The sequence below is a fragment of the Odocoileus virginianus genome, chromosome 30, assembly GCF_023699985.2.
Source record: "Odocoileus virginianus isolate 20LAN1187 ecotype Illinois chromosome 30, Ovbor_1.2, whole genome shotgun sequence".
NCBI lineage: Eukaryota > Metazoa > Chordata > Mammalia > Artiodactyla > Cervidae > Odocoileus > Odocoileus virginianus.
In genome coordinates, this window is record NC_069703.1 from 6,623,588 (window position 1) to 6,644,530 (window position 20,943).

Sequence of the window (20,943 nt, forward strand, 5' to 3'; positions counted from 1 at the left end):
TAAGACTCATTTTGAACTCAAATAAGAAAACTGCTCAAATCTGCTTTTTCTCTAACCTCATTTCCATAGTCTAAAATAAGCAGCAAGTAGTTGAGTCATTAGCACAAAAACACAAAGCAAGAAATGTGCATTAAAATGATGTGTAACATAACCACATTTATTTAAAAATGTATTCCGATATCAAACGGCAGAGTTCAACAATGCAGGACCGCAATTACTTTTGCAGCAATCCAATATGTCTAAACTATTTAAAATTCGGTAAATTTCAGATTTCAGCTTAAAATGAGTGAGAGTATTCCTAATTTTTCAAAAAACCTTTAGAGGATATATAAGCAAAAAACTTTGAAGACCACTGTCCTAAACAAACTCTCACACAATATATACAAAATCTAGATGGTTAATACAGTCCTTTAAAAAAAATTTTATACTCCATTATTTATTTACTGTTATATAACTTTTGTAAATAGGGCAAAGCATTATAATAAATAATAATCGCATTTATTGTATGTTCAATATGTTACTGTATGTGTATGCACGCATGCTCACTCTAACTCTATGTGACTCCATGAACTGCATCCCAGCAGGCTCCTAAGTCCATGGAATTTTCCAGTCAAGAGTACTGGAAACTGACTGGGTTGACATTTACTACTCCAGGGGATCTTCCCAACCTAGGGATCGAACTCACATCTTCTGCATTGGCAGGTGGATTCTTTACCACTATGCCACCTGGGAAGCCCTCCATATATTATAATCATGAGCAATATATTCATTATATTTATAGAACTTTATTCATTTATATATATTTCAATCTCAGATCTGCTCAATGTAGATTGTCAGGTACTGTCTATTTCTGTTCAGGAAAAATACCCAAAATTGAATTTGCAGAATATGACCACAAAACATACCCCAGGAAAGCGCCAAATGGATTAAACAGTTAAATATAAAGTAGAATGAAATCATGGAATAACTAGCAGAAAGTAAATCTGAGTAGTTTTCAAATTTCTAGGGGGGCAACATTGTAAGTGATGAAGTAAAATTAAAAAATCAATTCATTTAGTCATAAAACTTTTAAACTTACAAAGAGTGAAAAAGATGAAAATACCATGTAAAATTTATATATAAAAATAATAAAGTTTTGACTCCATATTAAAGTCTTGCAAATTGATTAGAATAAAAATAGGACCTTAATGGCTAAGTTTTAAAAAATCACGAGCAGTTTATAAGTAGTATATGCAATTTAAAAATTGCATTGAAAATATTTCATCTGATTAAATTCTTTGTTGTTGATGTATGGTTGATTTACAATGTTGTGTTAATTTCAGGTGCACAGCAAATTGACTCAGTTACACACACGTGTATGCTCACACACACGCATTTTTTTCAAATTCATTTCCTTTACAGGTTAGTACAATATATTGAGTACAGTTCTCTCAGTGTAGTCTTGATTGTAGAAAAAACTTAAAATGTCCATCAATACAGAATATACACTCATACAATGGAGTACTATAAAAAGTTTAAATAGATGAACTAGATGTACTAGGATCAACATGGTTTAATCTCAAAAACAAAATACTGAACAGAAAAACCAGATTATTTATATAGCATTTAAAAGCTGCCTAAAGCAACACGATATATCTATTTCTTAAGGATCCCTGCATTTGTAGTATAAACATATAAAATGGATAGGAAAGATACTCTGGTTAACCTCTGAGGAGGAAAAGAGGGCAAGATAATCAAGGCAAGGAGACTTTATTTGAATGTCATATTTAATTCTCCCCACTACCTGCCTCCTGAGAAACCTGTATGCAGGTCAAGAAGCAACAGCTAGAACCAGATACAGAACACCAGACTAGTTCAAAATTGGGAAAGGACTACTTCAAGGCTGTATATTGTCACCCTGCTTATTTAACTTACATGCAGAGGACATTATGTGAAATGCTGGGCTGGATGAATCACAGGCTGGAATCAAGACTGCCGGGAGAGATACCAATAACCTCAGATATGCAGATAACTAGATGCTAAAGAATCAGACTGCAATGCAGGAGACTTTGGTTAGATTCTTGGGTCAGGAAGATCCCCTGGAGAAGAGACAGACTACCCACTCCAGTATTCGCAGGCTTCACTGGCTCAGTCGGTAAAAAACCCACCTGCAACGTGGCAGACCTGGGTTCGATCCCTGGGTTGGGAAGATTCCTTGGAGGGCTTGGCAAACCAATTCATTATTCTTGCTTGGAGAATACGCATGGACAGAGGAGCTTGGCAGGCTACAGTCCACAGGGTCACAGAGAGTTGGACGCGGCTGAGAGGCTAAACATAGCACAGCACATGCAGATGACACTACCCTAATGAGCCCCAAGAAAAAGAAATACAAAAAGGCAAAATGGTTGTCTGAGGAGACCTTACAAATAGCTGAGAAAAAAGAAAAGCGAAGGAGAAAAGGAAAGATATATTCATCTTAACGGAGAGCTTCAAAGAACAGCAAGAAAAGATAAGAAAGCCTTCCTAAGTGAACAATACAAAGAAATAGAAGAAAATAACAGAACAGGAAAGACTAGAGATCTCTTGGAGAAAATTAGAGATACCAAAGGAACATTTTAGGCACAAATAAAGGACAGAAATGGTATGGACCTGACAGAAGCAGAGGAGATTAAGAAAAGGTGGCAAGAAAACACAGAAGAACTATGCAAAAAAGATCTTAATGACCCAGATAACCATGATGGTGTGATTACTCACCTAGAGCCAGACATCCTGGAGTGCGAAATCAAGTGGGCCTTAGGAAGTATCACTACAAACAAAGCTAGTGGAGGTGATCGAATTCCAGCTGAGGCACTTCAAATCCTAAAAGATGATGGTGTTAAAGTGCTGCACTGAATATGCCAGCAAATCTGGAAAACTCAGCAGTGGCCAAAGAACTGGAAAAGGTCAGTTCTCATTCCAATCCCAAAGAAGGGCAAAGCCAAAGAATGTTCAAACTACTGCACAACTGCACTCATTTCACAAGCTAGCAAGGTAATGGTCAAAATCCTTCAAGCTAGGCTTCAACAGGATGTGAACTGAGAACTTCCAGATGTACAAGCTGGATTTAGAAAATGCAAAGGAATCAGAGACCAAACTGCCAACATCAACTGAAACATAGAAAAAGCGAGAATTCCAGAAAAACATCTACTTCTGCTTCACTGACTATGCTAAAGCCTTTGACTGTGTGGATTATAACAAACTGTGGAAAATTCTTAAAGAGATGGGAGTACCAGACCACCTTACTTGCCTCCTGAGAAACCTATATGCATGGCAAGAAGCAACAGTTAGAACTGGACATGGAACAGACTGGTTCCAAATTGGGAAAGGAGTACATCAAGGCTGTATATCATCACCCTTCTTATCTAACATATGCAGTACGTCATGTGAAACGCCGGGATGGATGATGCACAAACTGCAACCAACATTGCTAGGGGAAATATCAATAACCTCAGCTATGCAGATGACACGACTCTTAGGGCAGAAAGCGAAGAGGAACTAAAGAGCCTCTTGATGAAAGTAGAAGAGGAGACTGAAATCCTGGCTTAAAACTCAACATTCAAAAGACTAACATCATGGCATCTGGTCTCATTACTTCAAGGCAAATAGATGGGAAACAACAGAAACTGGGCCAGACTTGATTTTCTTGGGCTACAAAATCACTGTGGACGATAACTTCAGCCATTAATTTAAAAAATGCCTGATCCTTGGAAGAAAAACTATGACAAACCTAGAAAGCATATTTATCATCTGGTGACCAAAAGCAACCCAAAGAAACAGAAATGCAAGAAGGCAAAATGGTTGTCTGAAGAGGCCTTACAAATAGCTGAGAAAAGAAAAAAAGAGAAAGGCAAAGGAGAAAGTGAAAGATATACTCCAGTGAATGCAGATTTCCAGAGAATAATGAGAGATAAAAAGAAGTAGAGAGAAACAATAGAGTGGGAAAGACCAGAGATCTCTTCAAGAAACCTGGAGATATCAAAGGAACATTTCAGGCAAGTATGGGCATGAAAAAGGACAGAAATGATGAAGACCTAATGCAAGCAGAAGAGATCAAGAAGAGGTGGCAAGAATACACAGAAGAACAATATGAAAAAGGCCTTCATGACCAAGGTAACCATGATGCTGTGGTCACTCAACTAGGGCCAGACATGCTGGAGTGTGAAGTCAAGTGGGCCTTATGAAGCATTACTGCAAACAAAGCTAGTGGAGGTGATGGAATTCCAGTTGAGCTATTTCAAATTCTAAAAGATGATGGTGTTAAAGTGCTGCACTGAATATGCCAGCAAATTTGGAAAACTCAGCAGTGGCCAAAGAACTGGAAAAGGTCAGTTCTCATTCCAATCCCAAAGAAGGGTAACACCAAACAACGTTCAAACTACCACACAATTATACTCATTTCACATGCTAGTAAGAATATGTTCAAAATCCTTCAAGTTAGGCCTCAACACTATGTGAACTGAGAATTTCCAGATGTACAAGCTGGGTTTAGAAAAGGGAAGGGAAGTAGAGGTCAAATTGCTAACATTTGTTGGATCATGGAGAAAGGAAGGCAATTTCAGAAAAACATGTACTTCTGTGGATGTTTGTTTGTTTCCACAATAAACTGTGGAAAATTCTTAAAGAGATGAGAATACCAGACCACCTTACCTGTCTCCTGAGAAACCTGTATGGGGGTCAAGAAACAACAGTTAGAACCGGACATGGAAAAATGGACTGGTTTAAAATTAGGAAAGGAGTATGTTAAGGCTGTATATTGTCAACCTGCTTATTTAACTTATATGCAGAGTATACCATGCGAAAGCCTTGCTGGATGAATCACAAGTTGCAATCAGGACTTCTGGGAGAAAATATCAACAACCTCATATAGGCAGATGATACCACTCTAATGGCAGAAAGCAAAGAGGAATTAAAGAGCCTCTTGATGAGGGTGAAAGAAGAGAGTGAAAAAGCTGGCTCAAAACTCAACCTTCAAAAAACTAAGATCATGGAATCTGGTTCCATCACATCATGGCTAACAGAAGGGGGGAAAAAGTGGAAGCACTGACACATTTTACTTTCTTGGGCTCCAAAATCACTGTGAATGGTGACTGCATGAAATTTAAAGGCACCTGCTCCTTGGAAGGAAGGCTATGACAAATCTAGATAGCAAGGCTATGACAAACTTAGACAGCATATTAAAACACAGAGACATCACTTTGCCAACTAAGGTCCGTTTGTCAAAGCTATGGTTTTTCCAGTAGTCATGTAAGGATGTGCGAGTTGGAGTATAAAGAAGGCTGAGTGCTTAAGAATTATGCTTTTGAACTGTGGTGCTGGAGAAGACTCTTGAGAGTCCCTTGGACAAGAAGGAGATCAAACTAGTCAATCCTAAAGGAAATCAACCTTGAATATTCATTGGAAGGACTGATGCTGAAACTCCAATCCTCTAGCCACCTGATAGGAAGAGCTGACTTACTGGAAAAGACCCTGGTGCTGGGAAAAATTAAGGGCAGGAAGACAATGGGGTAACAGAAAATGATATGGTTAAATGGCACTACAGATTCAATGGACATGAGTTTGAGCAAACTCTGGGAGATAGTGAAAGACAGGGACCTGCTGCAGTTCATGCAGTCGCAAAGAGTCGGACACGACTGAACAACAAAATCTTGCTAACTAAAGAACAGAGTACAGAAAAATACATCCTTAAATAAAAACTGATTAAAAAAATGAGTGATAGTTACATGGATGTCACATTATTATTTATATTTGTCTGTGGCTGAAATATTTCAGAAATAAAAATTTAACAGCAACAGATGGAAACCCTTTTAAAATGAAATTACAAAAACAACAACAAAATGAAATTACTTACAGGCCAAGGTGGTGGGACAGAAGTTACCTCCGGAGTATGAAAATAAGCAACACCATTATGATAAGTGTAAGGATATCCAGTTGAAGTTGTTAGATACATTGTTCCAGCTGCTGGCATTATACTGGAACCTAAAACAAAAAGGAAATAGTAATAATTGAAATGTTCAGTTTACCATTTAAAAGTATAATTTCTGAACACTGAAAAATGTTTATCTTTACACAAATATAGCTATAGTAAAAACTGAGTATTAAAAATTCTTTAAACATTCCGTATGTTAAAGTATCTTTGAAGCATTTATTTTCAAACTTACTACCCTTAGCGCTTTTGTTAGCTTATGGTAAATAAAAAGAAACAAGTTTAATAAGGAGTAACAAAAATTAATCAATTCTGGTTTTAAAGTAGTATAAAGAGAGAACTTTACAATTGAGATTATTATCAGCAAAGTCATTATTTTTACAAATATAAACTACATATAATTTAGAGTTACCTGAAGACTTCTGACACTGCAGCAAAGTCCCTAAGATCTCAGTAAGACCATCTATTTGTAAAAGCCCAAAGAAGATGGAGGCAGTGAAACTGGACAAAATACTTGTTCTACCTTAAAAATTCTTAGGATCTACTATCAACAAGCACTCACTTATGCTATGACTGTATTTTACTCCCTAGTCTCTCTTTGCTGTTGTTGCAAACATGACCACAGACCTTCATGTTGCTAATTTTGGGTCCTCATCTCTTTTCCCAGGTCAAGTTATATATACTCCTCCCCACGAAATAAAAAAAGTCCTTTTTGTCAGGAGAAGACTTTAAAAATTTTATATGCCAAGTCAGATTTAAGTCCTTGACTAACAGGTTACATAAATTAGTGAGGTGGCAATCCTCCTTTCACTATACTAGTGTGTCTCAAAATTTAAAATTCATTATAACAAGCTAGACAGCTTGTTAAAATACAAACTCCAGGTCCCCATTTCAAGAGACTTTTGATTCAAGAGGCCTGGGATGGGGCCTGAGAAACTGTATTTTGATAGAACCCAAGTTAACTATTGGTGATTGCAAACCACACTGACAGCAGCACTAGCCTTCTACTCTAAGTAGCACTACTATTCGGCTTTTATATTTTCACGACATTTCACCTAGTACTGTTATAGCATATTTTGGTGGTTCTTATTTTTTTTCAGAATCTGATGAAAGCCAAAGACCCTTTTCATAAAAATATATATAGTCAAACAAAATTTTGCATGCAATTTGGAAGGTCCATGGAATTCCCTCCAAAGATCACCTTTTAGGTACCACAGGTGTTAAATAAAGAAATTTTGAGTGATTATTATTACAACGCATTGAACTAGGCCTTAGTGATACAACCAAAAAGAAACAAGAAAAAAATTGAGCATGCCATGGTCTCTATCTTCATAGAGGTTAGGTTCTGGTAAGGAAGACAGTCATTAGCTAATTACACAATTAATTATAATTTTGATAAATACAAAAGGCAGTATAGGTAGTACAGGTTATTATATTGGGTAGTACCAAATAGTGGAAAAGGCAATGGCAACCCACTCCAGTACTCTTGCCTGGAAAATCCCAGGGATGGAGGAGCCTGGTAGGCTGCAGTCCACAGGGTCGCGAAGAGTCGGACACGACTGAGCGACTTCACTTTCACTTCTCACTTTCATGCACTGGAGAAGGAAATAGCAACCCACTCCAGTGCTCTTGCCTGGAGAATCCCAGGGATGGTGGAGCCTGGTGGGCTGCCGTCTATGGGGTCGTGCAGAGCCGGACATGACTGAAGCGACTTAGCAGCAGCAGCAGTATAGGGTACAATGCTAAACACTATATATCGTATGTGTCTAGTATTTGTGAGGAAATTGATTTTTGGGCTGAGTTTTAAAGAATGAATGGGATGGCAAAGATCATTGTAGGTGAAGAAAACAGTGTATCAGAAATACGGTTATGTTCTGAAATGAAGGATGGCTAAATGATTAAAGCATGGAAAATATAAGAACAGCTCAAAATAAGCAGAGAATAACATGATAAGATGTGCATGTTTGAAAGATCACTCTGGCTGCCTTGTGTGTGATGGGTGGTAAGGTAGTGATAGCAAAATTGGATTCAGAAAGACCAGTTAGGAGGCTTTTCAAGTAATTACGGCAAGCAGAGTGGGTTTCTGGGACGAGAATGTTGGTAACAGAGATGGAAAATAGGTGACAGATTTGAAAAAAAAAAAAAAAGGTAATAATCCCTTGTACATACCTAGTTTCTAAAAATACGACTTTGCCTTTATAAGCTGCATTTTCTATTTACAAAATAGAACTAACAATACCTCACAGGTTGCTGTAAAGATTAAATGAAATAAATAAAAACCCATAATGTTGACCTTAATACTAAACAGTTCTTAAGTAACTATTTGTCTGTTTGAAAGCATTCAGGATAGTGCTGATTTATTTCTGTTTTTAGCAACCTGTGGGTAATAATATGAACACTCCCAGTTGTTTTTACTGATGGTGATAATGGGTTAAGAATTGTTGTTGCATGCTATAGCTTAACTCTTATAACTAACAGGAGTAGTCTGAAAATATTCAGTATTCTGCCATATTTAGTGCATTTCATTTTGCAGTATCAACTTACTAAGGACACATCAGTTATCTTCTAAATTAACAAATACTAAGTCAAAATTAAACTTGATATCTGTTAACTTCTAAGTCAAAGCAGAACAGTCCAAATGAGCATAATCTATTAATTTGTTAACAGATGTATAATAACTATGTAATGTTTTGAATACCCAAGTAGACAGTGAGGACACTAGTTACAAATTATATGCAAAGTTTCTCCTTCTAGCCAAAGACTCTGTTAGAGATTTTAACACTATAGGTTAAAAGGTAACCATAAAGATGTCTAATTTAATAAACGGGAAGAGTGAGAAAAAAAGAGTAAGAGTTGAAAGCATTCTGGAAATTTGAGGAAGGCACTTAGCCAATTCCTAAAGCTTTAGGGGTTGTTCGTTCTGATAATTATGATACATATGGTTTACAGTATATACCATACAAGCAGAGTTTCTAATATTTTACATTTTTACTTTCAGTAATTTTATTCTAATTTTAAATTACTCTATTAATTAGAAAAACTTTAAAATAGTAATTACTTCTAATTTCTTTCATAATTTTAAATTATATTTTAACCATATAATTTTTCCTTTAAAGATGTAACTATTTGGAATATAGTTAAACATTATTATTTATATACATTTTCCCTAGCCGCCTCCATCCCACAAGTTACTGTACTTAATTTGTGGCAAGAAATATTCATTTGACTACCAACTTTGCTAAAATAACTTTATTAAATCAAAGAAACCTGATACTTTAATGAAGTTCTATTAATAGTCTTATATTTTGAAAAAGAACTATGCAAAAATATTGAAAAATATATTAGTTCTCAATACATACGAGGGATCCCTACTTGTTGCTTTCTTATTGCCGGGCCAATGTTCAGTTTCTTATCCTTGTAATTAAGTTTTTCAGCCTAAAATAAGAAACAGTACATTACTTTATTATCACTCCTTGAAAACAGCAAGGCATAGTGGAAAGTGCAAAGCCTTTGGATTAAAATAGATTTGGGTGTGAATCCTGGTTCCAATGTTCTGACCCTAATTCCTCATTTGGCAATTTAATTTGAGTTGTGTTACACATGTGGTCCCAGCTGAGCTAACAGGGAGACATTTTGTTTTCTTTTTTCAGCTTTTATACTGTAAACAAATGTCCTTTTCATGTTCTATTTACTATCATGTTTTTCACATTTTTGTGCCTTATGTTAGTATTTTTGCTACTTAAGATGGCTCTCAAGTGTAGTGTTGAAGTGCTGGCTAGTGTTCCCAAGCACAAAAAGACTTATGTGTTTTAGCAGAGAAAATATGTGTTAGCTAGGTTAATTCACTCATGGGTTATAGTGTTGTTGATCATGAGTTCAATGGTAATGAATCAAAAATGTTACATGTAATCTTTAAACAGAAGCACACATAAAACAAAGTTATATATTGACTGGTTGATGAAAATATTGTAAACAGAAGTTTGTGAGAAACTAACCCTTTATTTTCTAGGTGCAGCATACGTCAATATTTGCTAATTCAGTGTTTGTGATGATTTTATAGAACACATCCACTACAAATAATGAGAGCTGAATGCATATGACTTAATAAAATACAATTAAAATAAAATTTTTTCCTAAAAAATTAAATGTTACACTTGCCAAACTTAAGAGTTATTATATACTGAACTGCAGTATTTAGATTTTTTTCTATGAATGTTCTTAGTTTATATAAAGTTTTTCATTAGGAGGGAAACAATCTCAGATAATCTCATTTTAGGAATCTACATTCATAGTGTTTTTTAGGAATTCAAAGTGCTATTAACACATCAGAAAAGATACATCCCTAAATTCTCAGTTTAAGAAAATAAAGTGAAAAATTATATTACAATTTCACAGCCAAACTTATGCAATTATTTGGCATTTGTTTTTCTGTAGATAAAATTTCTCTTTAATTTTTAATTATTTTTTTGGAGACCAATGTTAATCTCAAGATACAAAGAAAATAAATTTGTTTTTTAGCAATCGATTATTGTACTGGAACCCTACTATTAAATTGATACCTTAAAGCAGGGGCCCCCAACTTCGGGATCTAATGCCTGATGATCTGAGATGGAGCTGATGTAATAATAATAAAGTGCACAGTAAATGCTGACATACTCGAATCATCCCAAAACCACCCTGCCCCAGGTCTGTGGAACAACTGTTGCCACCAAACTAGTCTCTGGTGCCAAAAAGGTTGGGGCCTATTGCCTTAAAGGATTAGTTTCAAAGAAGGAAGCTCCAAAAATGAAGTTAAATACATCAAAGAAAGAATTTCTAAAAATGAAATTAAATACACCAAAATATCTTACCTCTTGCAAAATTTTTTGTGCATCTTCTTGTGTTTCAAAAGTGACAAAGCCATACCTAAATAAATCCATCAATCATTATATTAGAACATTACATTGAAATTATACTAAGATTAAATATATATATTTTTAGAATGGGCCACGGTAGGAGTGAACATTTTTCTATGGTGTACCAGTATGCAAAACTTAGAGAATCGCTCACAGCTTAACACCGTCTTAAAGGGAGAGGCCTAAAAAATAAAAGACAACAAGCCAGGGATCTTTAAACAGTTTCAGACCAGAGCTATATGCAAGGCAGGAAAGCATGAGAGATTTCTACTCTGGTTTACAAATTAGGGTGCAATAAATTTCAGCCCAGAGCAGTAACCTCCTTTTAAAATGATATGTTTGGTTTAAACAGAAATCAAAGTAGAAAAAGAATCTTTAAAAAACTAAAAATTGAACATGATAAAATATTTTATCTTGGTAAATGAGTACACATATTATTTACTATTATCAGCATATATAAACTGAGAATGTAACTATTAGTATATTTCCCAAATAAAATATATTAAAAATATGGTACAACCCAGGTTTTATATCTGCTTTTCATATATAATTGTTATCTTCAGAGTGTAAATCATATGATCAAGATACAAATACACAGTATAAGTGAAGTAAAAGTTGCTCAGCTGTGTCCAACTCTTTGAGACACCCACAGACTTTACAGTCCATTGAATTCTCCAGGCCAGAATATTGGAGTGGGTAGCCATCCCCTTCTCCAGGGGATCTTCCCCACCCAGGAATCAAACCGGGATCTCCTGCACTGCAGGTGGATTCTTTAACAGCTGAATTACACAATATATGCCTTGTCCAAAAAGACAAAATAGGTAGATAAAAAGGGATGAAAGAAATAAAATCATACCTCCCCAAATTTAATCTCTATTTAGATAACTTTAGGAAACTCTCTTGAGTAATGCTCAACTTTATTTTCCTCAAATTGTGTATGTATGTTAAGTTCCTCAGTCGTGTCCGACTCTTTGCAACCCCATGGACTGTAGCCTGCCAGGCTCTTTTGTCCATGGAATTCTCCAGGCAAGATTACTGGAGTGGGTAGCTGTTCCCTTCTCCAGGGGATTGTTTCAACCTAGGGATCGAACCCAGGTCTTATGAATTGCAAGCAGATTCTTTACTGTCTAAACCACCAGGGAAGTGCCAATTCATAATTACTAATAAGTAATTATGTATCATGTAATTAGTAAACATTTACTATTTTCTTCAATTCATAATTACTGTATTGTATATGAATTTCCTTTTTCAACAAAGGAATTTCTTTTTTATTTGCTCAAGTATTAAACAAGGGCTGAAGAAATACTTTTACATTTTTTTTTAGTAGAACACATATACCACCCAGTGGAAAAGGCAAAAAATACAGTCTACACTGCTATGTGTGTTTTTCAATGATTTAAAAATGGATATTACAAATCCCATTAAGCCAAATAAAAGTGGTACAATTTCACTTCATCATTTTATTGTTTGTCAGACTCAGAAGTCTCTTGTTTATATACAGGATTTATTTATATTGTTTATATCTGTTCATAATCTCTGCAGGATCTCATCTCTTTTGAAGTGTCCACCTGTCATACTTACATGTAGTTTCCCACTAATATTTTATCCATCTTATTGGTCCCTTCTGTTATGCCTATGAATATGTATATATTGCCTCTTTTTCAAGAAAATAATCATTCATCGATTTCTTTAACTTTGCAGTCAAACTTCTCAAGTGAGAACACTATGTAAAACTACCTTTTTCTTCTCTGATATTTGGCTTTTGTATATACCAATTCACTAAAACAGCTCTAATGTCACCAGACAATACTAGCCAAATCCTAGTGCTTTATTCTTTAATTTTCATTCTCCTTGATTTGGCAATTAAAAATCACTCTAAGATTATATTCCTTAGATTAGTCCCCTGGTTAGGTCTCTAACGCACAACCTACAGACATTCTCTTATGTCAGCCTTTTCCAAATTAAGTTCTCTCTAGTATAAAGCAGATATATAATTCCAAAAGTATCAGATTCCTTTAGCTTCTGGTTCCTTGGCTACTGGACATCAGCTACTTAACATTAAGTGCTTACTACCTAACAATGAATGGTCCCTCAGCCTTTGCAAGAATAACTTTACAACAAATTAAGGAATATTATACTGTCCCCTTTCCTCTAAAATACTCACACCCCACTCCCCCACACATGGAGATCAAAAGGTAGGAGAAAGAAGCCACGAAATTCTCTTTTTAAAAATGGAACCAGGACTTCCCTGGTGGTCCAATGGTAAAGAATCCGCCTGCCAATTCAGGGGACATGGGTTCCATCCCTGATCTGGGAAGATTCCACATGCGGTCAAGCAACTAAGCCCATGCACCACAACTACTGAGGCCTGTGCACCCTAGAGCCCCTGCCTGCTGCAACTAGAAAAAGCCCAGGCACAAAAATGAAGAACCAGTGCAGCAAAAAAAAAAAAAAACCAAAACACAACCAACCCTCCCCACTCCAAACAACAACAAAACACAGCCAAACCCACTACAACCTCCTTCTTTTAAAAAAAAGGAACCAAAGTAAGGCAGAATACAAAACGTAGCAATCCAATAAAAACACAATGGTTAATTCTGTGTACTACCTATAGTGATACTAACCCTTTGGAAACTCCAGCTCTGTCATTGACAATCTTCACTTCTTTTACAGACCCATACTGGGAAAACAATTTTCTTAAATCATTTTCATTTGTCTAATGGTATAAAAAAAAAACACAAAAAAACCACTTTAATTGATAAAAGATGAAATAACTCTTCTGCTTGTTTTGGAGATAGAAAAGGCAACATAAATAACAATATGGGTATAAAATGCCTGTAATCATAAAAACAGTGCATGAAATCACTAAATTATTAAAATCAATATTAATACTTTGCTTTATGCAGAGTTGTTAATACTATGTTGTTAAATTATTACATGGCAATAAAATATTTTAAGCTGAGTTTTCTAAAACTACAAATAAAGCTTGTTCTCTAGTTAGCTATTTTTTGATAAAACTGTACTGAAATCGAAAGTGAAGTTGCTCAGTCGTGTCTGACTCTATGCAACCCCATGGACAGTAGTCTACCAGGCTCTGCGGTCCATGGGATTTTCCAGGCAAGAATACTGGAGTGGGCTGCCACTTCCTTCTCCAAAACTGTACTAGGCATGCCTGTAACTATACTAAGGGCATATTATTATTGGTTCTTGTGATTCAGAGAGGCCTACAGTCACGGCAGTGGAACCAGGTTATGCTGACCTCCACCAGTCACTCTATTTTAATTTTAAAATTTATTATTAATTGAAGGATAATTGCTTTAAAGAATTTTGCTGTTTTCTGTCAAACAATCACTCTATTTTAATTAGCATAGTCATCAGGAAAGTTAAGGTCTTAGAAAGGAAATATATTTACAAAAGTACCTGAATTCAATCTGTGGTAACAACAGAGAGGCTACAAAACTTAAAGTTTTTAGACTTTTTATCTGCAATATACATATGAACATTATGATGATACACAAAAAATACTGAGTCATAACTAGACTATCATGCATAAGATGTCTACAAAGATGGTTTGGCATATCTGGTAATTAAAATAATCTCATAATAGACCCACATCACCTTTCCCTAGAGCATTCACTCTAAATTCACTGCAGTTTCATTTTCTGGTTCAACTGTGTTTGCACCCAAGAAAAACTTTAAATATTCATAGAAAAAATTTTTCTTTACATATATAAGAAAAGACATGCCTAATGGTAGAGAAATACCTCTTGAGTTCCACAGATACCTCACTACTTAAGTAAAAAACTAAATTTTTACTTGGTAACCTAAGGCTTGCTAAATTGGATGATGGCAAATACTGAGTTAATCTAGGTTTAAGAGTCTCATTTCAATAAACACAAAATGGAATCAACATCAAAGATTTCTATTAGAGACTTGAAAACAAATTAATTCAAACCATTCTCTGACAGAAGAATCACTAGCTCAACTTTGCATCTCCATTTCTGTTAAAAAGGAGACAGAAAGTCAAGATAATCAAATATTAAAAGGGATGGGTTCTAGGGGTCTAAAAAGAATTTTATGAAGTTTGAGACTGCTTGCTACTGTGTTAAACTACTTCCTTGCTGGAAATTACCTATGGTTTTGGGTAAGATGTAACCGTAAGAGGGAGAACCTTACCAGTGAACTTAAAGCTAAGACTGTATTGTAACAGTGGCCCCAGAGTTTATACTGTGGCTGACTGGCTTCAATAAAAACCGGCACTAAACTAAGGTGAGCCACTGTATCGTACAGGGAACCCTACTCAGCGCTGTGGTGACCTGAGTGAGAAAGGAACCTAACAGAGGGGATATGTGTGTACCTATAGCTGGGTCACTGTGCTGTATCAGAGAAACTAAAACAGCATTGGAAAGCAGCTATACGCCAAAAAAGATAAAAACCCTCCACTTAACCTAGCCATACAAATTACTACACTTATTGATGATGTATTTAAAGATATACTAAGCTAATATAATATAAACTCTGAATAAGAATATTTAACTTGAATATTTATGGTCATTTATTAATATTTTCCACAGAAACAGGAAATCTTTTTAAAAGTAAGCACTTCATAAGAAATTATTTTCCTTAATTTATTATTAGTGACCCAATCACACACTTGCTTAAGACTCATAATTTTGATAAACACATTGTGACATTCATCTTGAGCAGGAAAGAAGCAATTCCATCCAAATTGTAAGACACTGACTGTTGGAAAACAGTGAGTGAAAAATACTATACCCTAATTCCACAAGGATTTTCTTTTTAAGACAACTCTCCCTGAAATTTCCAGTATGTAATATGGAAGCCTGGAAATCCTTCTATATATTCCCTTGGAAGAAAGAATGTTCCACCTAAATTATCGATGCCTGCTTTTCCTGTAGATGTTTACAACTGCCTCCCACATGGGGGGGTGGGCTGCAAAACATCTCACAAAACTATGCCTCTCTGAAAGAGTGAAATGGCTGATTACATTATTTAAACATATTACTGTTAAGATGCTTTATTTTGACTAGGACACAGGCCTTTTTTGGTAATCAAATTGTAAATTCGGTTACAAGCAATTGGCAAAATAAAAGTCTGAGAAGTTACTCAGGAACTGAAGATAAAAGTTGGGATAAAGAAACAGGACTTCAGAAAACTGTTGTGCTTTTTCTTTTTCCTTAATTGAGTCAACTTTTGAAGATTTTAATCACTCATTGTTTGGGCTATTGGATTACTATGTAAAAAAAGTATAATTAGTGTGATATGGTGAAACAAAGAACGTGGAGCTATCAGTCAGAAAACTAGGATTCCAAAAAAAAAAAAAAAAAGAAAACTAGGATTCTAGTTTTCACTCTGTCTCTAAGTAGTTAAGAGACTATAGATATGTCAATGAGCCTCAATTTCCTTGTATGTGAAATTAGACAATTATATATACTCTACTATAAGACAATTTGAACCCTATTAATCATTATGAAAATATTAAATACATTGTTTTTACAGTTGCACAAATAAACCATTTCTGAGAAATATAATACTTGTAATACAAAAAATAATTCACTATATTGCATGCATTATTAGGTACCTTAAAGTCAATTCCTCCTACAAAGATGCGATTAGGGATCACTGTTCCATATCTTGGGGCACTCGTTGGGTTATTCAAAGGCACAGGTGACACAGGATTAGGGGATGGAGATAATGAATCTGTTTGCGTCTGATTTGATGTTTGCTGTAAAATAAAATTCTTTTAAACTCTTGGTACTGGGTATAAGTTTTAACACAAGATAAAAGCATTTATCCTTCAAAAAGGTAAGTCACTGACAAAATGTAGTATTTTAGACTTTAATTTTATGCTACTATGAAGATTATAAAGCTAATAACTTTTGAAGGCAAGAAAAATACAAGAAATACAGAATCTACTTCTCTACAGAGATCTTAAATCTTAAATGTATCATATAAACATACCTATATTACTATTAAATGTACAATTTAAATATTTTAAGTATTAAGAAGGAATATTAAACTCAAAAAGAAGTTTAGGAAAGAGAAAAGTAGCCCTGGACAGTTAGGAGCTGGCCTGGTACAACAACTAGGCCCTGGTGTTGTAAGAGGTGTCTGGGACCTCACAGGTAGTCTGTGGTGTTCTCTTGTTAACACCAACATTGAGCAAGGCTACTGTTATTGTGATGAAAGAAAGTGAAAGTCGCTCAGTCCTGTCTGACTCTCTCCGACCCCATGGACTGTAGTCCATGGAATTCTCTAGGCCAGAATACTGGAGTGAGTAGCCCTTCCCTTCTCCAGGGGATCTTCCCTACCCAGGAATGGAACCGGGGTCTCCAGCATTGCAGGCGGATTCTATACCAACTGAGCTATCAGGAAGCGCTGTTGTGATGGGTGAAGATAAAAACAAGACCACTCCATAACCATATATGCACATTGACAAAAACAAAAGCATTTCCCAAACCACAAGAATGACCAAACATCCTTTTATCCTGCCTGAAAAGACTGACTGCTCCTTGTTTATCAATCACAGAACTTAGCTTCAATCTCTTTCTTGTCTCCTAAATAAGAACTAAGGTAGTACTAGTGGCAAAGAACCTGCCTGGCAATGCAGGAGACTGGAGACGCCAGTTCAACCCCTGGGTGGGAAAGATCCCCTGGAGAAGGAAATGGCAACCCGTTCCAGTATTCTTGCCAGGAGAAACCAATGGACAGAGAAGCCTGGGAGGCTACAGTCCAAAGGGTTGCAAAGAGCCGGACATGACTGAAGCGATGTAGCACTTAGCACAATCATAGAATTACTCCCACTTTCTGACAACATGCATTTCAGAGTAAAACCTTCTTTAAACCCACTCTAAAAAAGTGCTAATACAAGCCTAAATCCTATAATAAGTTCTAACATCCTCTAGTTGAGAGGCCCCATGTTCTTCCTTGTAATTCAGAAGAGCCAACTTTATTAAACTATAGGTGTATTTGTGGTGGTCTTTGGCTAAAGGGCATTGACAAGTAAATACATTCTGACATTTAAGTTCACTGCTTTTCAACTCTAAAGTCAAATTTTTAAATGCACTTGGCAACTTGAAAAGTGGCCTGATTTTGCAAAAATAAAATTTATACCTTATATGTATAAAAGTTTATAGGTACAGGTATAAGTTTTTATTCTAAAGTTTTTAATATTAATTTTTACTTCATGCTAAAGAACTGAGCTCATATTCATATATTCACAATTCTAAGTCAGTGGCTCTAATTCAGATTTTAATAAATATATATTAACAAATAATGGAGAAGAAAATGGTAACCCATGCCAGTATTCTTGCCTGGAAAATACCATGGACAGGGGAGCTTAGTGGTCCACAGTCCATGAGGTCGCAAACAGCGGGACATGACTTAGCGACTATAAAAACAGTAACAACTAACATATAAGCCTCTGCACAATAGCAAGACAGTAGATAGACTCTTAAGGTACTCTGGGAAAAAACAAGACTTGGGAATAGAATTTTTAAAGAGAAACAAATGTAAGAACGTGCTATTTTCCTTGTAAGAACACTAAAGAGACTTCCGAGACACTAAAAAAGTGCTTAAAAAAGCTTGAAGTTCACGACTTAAGTTCTCTGATAAACAAACTCATGAAAATGAATTTCCCACTTAGATAACAGAGTTGTTCTTTTTCACACTGCTCTGCTTTCACTTCATTGGCCAATAAACCATAATCCCTAAAAATTAATCTCTGTAAGATGTATAGAGAAACATCTAGGCCAGCGGTGACTACGGGGCTGTAGGCTGGAACTTATCGGGTCTATTCTCCATCCAGTCTTAAAAGGGAAAAACGCTTCATAGTAAGGGAGTTCATAAAAACATCTCTTAAACCACAAAGTCATCATATTTAATAATTACTATGTTGTAGCTGCCAGTTAAAGGAACTGGGAACCCAATCTTAACAGCACCCTCTCAGGGCATTTGATAGTTAATTTATAACTTCTTTATTCAACAAATGAACTCTTTTGCTTTCAAATTTATTTAAATAAAACTCCACTGGTTTTTATTTTTATGAGAGAAAAATGACATGAATGGAGGAGAACAAAGTGCTTTATTTCCAATCTTAAGAAATCCTCAACACGGAGGAAGGAAAAACACGAACTTTGTACATTCCATTCACATCATTCTTCAATTTTTAAGGTTCCTATTCTATTGTGGGTTCCAACTGTTTTTTCTCCTTACCACTAATCACTTTCCAACACACTATGTAATTTATATTACGTTTGTCATCTCTTTCCACTATATTGTAATGTTCAAGAAAAGGGCTTTGCCTGTTTTGTTCACCGCAGTATCTAAGACCATATATAGCAGGTGTTCAATAAACATTTGTTGAATAAAGAATAAATAATTTCTCCCTGCTCACGATACACCAACCCTTAGGTTGTGGGCTGAAGAATACATGAATAAAACCCTAGAAAATATTTTAATCTTGGCAGTAACAAGGCTCAGGTAGAGGCAATCTTTTAAGTTCCTTAGAGACAGTTAGTGATTGAGTTAATTCAGAATGCCTCAAATTCCGCCGGCAATAATTTTGCAAATGTATGAAAAGCAGGTTTGGGGCAAGCAGTTAAGGGTCCTATGGTTAGTACAACTTCTAGTACTAAAAAGTTTATTTAAAATTTCCTTCAAAGCAATGTGCCCCACTGCCTCCTCCCCTTGAGAATTAACCTCGAAATTTATCATCTACTCTGCCAGTGAAGAGAAGAGGAAAAAGACGGGCTAACCGTCGCAGTCAAGGACTCGGTGCTCCTTCCCCTCCGAGGCCAGCAAACTGAGGCGCTGGAGGAAATGGCCGCAGCAACTTCCTCAGGTTCTCTCAAGTCATCGTGAACTGGAGCACCGATTCGAGGATCCACCCCCTCCCCACCAAAGTGCGGGAGGGAAAAGAAGGCTAGCCAGCGAGAAATTTTGTCCCGCAAGCCCGCCAGAAGCAGTGGCGGGAATCCTCAACGGCACAGACCCAGACGCCGGCCTCGTGCGTAGCAGGGGCCCGCGGGCATTGCGTGGCACTCGCTGATTGGCTGCCGGCGGGCACGGGGTGGGGCGCGACGGCTCGTTGCCGCAGCCCCTCGGGCCTACTCGGTCTCCCACCCCTCCCCCACCCAGACTGGCCTGGGCGCGAGGGCCCAGGTCCGACCTGTGCCCAGGTGCCCCTTATAACCCACACTTGTCCCCCACCCCCACCCCCGCCAGGTCTCTTAGCACTTCTGGTTTCCGGTGACCAGTCGGGAAGAGGAGGAGATGGCCGCCTGGCCAACACCTCATGTGGGCGGCTAGGCTGAGAATGGCTGGAGTGAGCGTCAAAGACGCAGCCGAACCTACTTTCGGCGGGAAAGCTGGTTCTCTGGCTTGGACCCAGCCTGGTGCACAGGACCCGGTCACCCACGCTTCCCGGAACCTCCCCGCGGGTCTACACCAGTCCAGGCCCGGCGTCGCACCTGCCCGACCCCACTACACAGCCCTACGGGGCCTGCAGGCAGGCCGCTCTTCATGGCGGTCGATGGGGCGCCCTGTCCACGGTTCTTGCTGACAAAAGAGGAGCTCTAGACTCGTCCTTCCAGCCCCTCACAGACGGAGTCCACGTTGCTCCTTCTCCCCGCTATCCCGGAGGCCCAGGACTCTGGGCCCTGACCGCCGTACTCACCGCCCCGAACTCGGTCTCCATCGTCCTCTCTGCTCTTCAAAAGCCAGGGGGAAAGGCAGAGAAACCTACAGTTCGAAAGCACCTTCGCACCCAGGAAGCAACACCACGCTTCCTGACGTAGACTTTCTCCCCCTGGCGGCGACGGCGGCGGTGGCAGCTGCAAAGGCGCAAACTCGAACCCGGGGCCTGAACCTGCCACCCGCGGGGATAGGGAGGGGCAGACGACGTAGCCTCGGGCGGCTGGTGGCGGTGCGGGCGGGCGCCGCAAGCCCGGGAGGGGCGCGGGCGGGCAGGTTTCGGCGGTGGCCTGTGGTCGCCGAGCTGGGCCGTCTCAGGGGCAGAGCGTGCCGCAGGTCGGGGCGGGCGTGAGGTGTGAGGATCGAGGGCTCTGTTCTGAAGCCACTCTCGTC

At 37.5% G+C, this 20,943-nt stretch overlaps 1 protein-coding gene across 3 annotated transcripts in view; it reads right to left on the reverse strand.

Moving 5' to 3' along the window:
- Window positions 1–20,725, reverse strand: part of BOLL (boule homolog, RNA binding protein) — a 57,910-nt gene extending 37,185 nt beyond the window's left edge. Inside the window, exons 1-6 of one of the 3 annotated variants that reach the window (XM_070458505.1) lie at window positions 20,534–20,725; window positions 16,439–16,582; window positions 13,461–13,552; window positions 10,792–10,846; window positions 9,301–9,376; window positions 5,867–5,994 (exon numbers count right to left, since the gene is read on the reverse strand). In XM_070458505.1, coding sequence (XP_070314606.1) covers window positions 5,867–5,994; window positions 9,301–9,376; window positions 10,792–10,846; window positions 13,461–13,552; window positions 16,439–16,582; window positions 20,534–20,554 — 516 coding nt within the window. In that variant the 5' untranslated portion in view covers window positions 20,555–20,725. The remainder of the gene's footprint in view (window positions 1–5,866; window positions 5,995–9,300; window positions 9,377–10,791; window positions 10,847–13,460; window positions 13,553–16,438; window positions 16,583–20,533) is intronic. The other 2 variants (XM_020893557.2, XM_020893555.2) reach the window with 2 other exon arrangements.
- Between the last annotated feature and the right edge of the window lie 218 nt (window positions 20,726–20,943).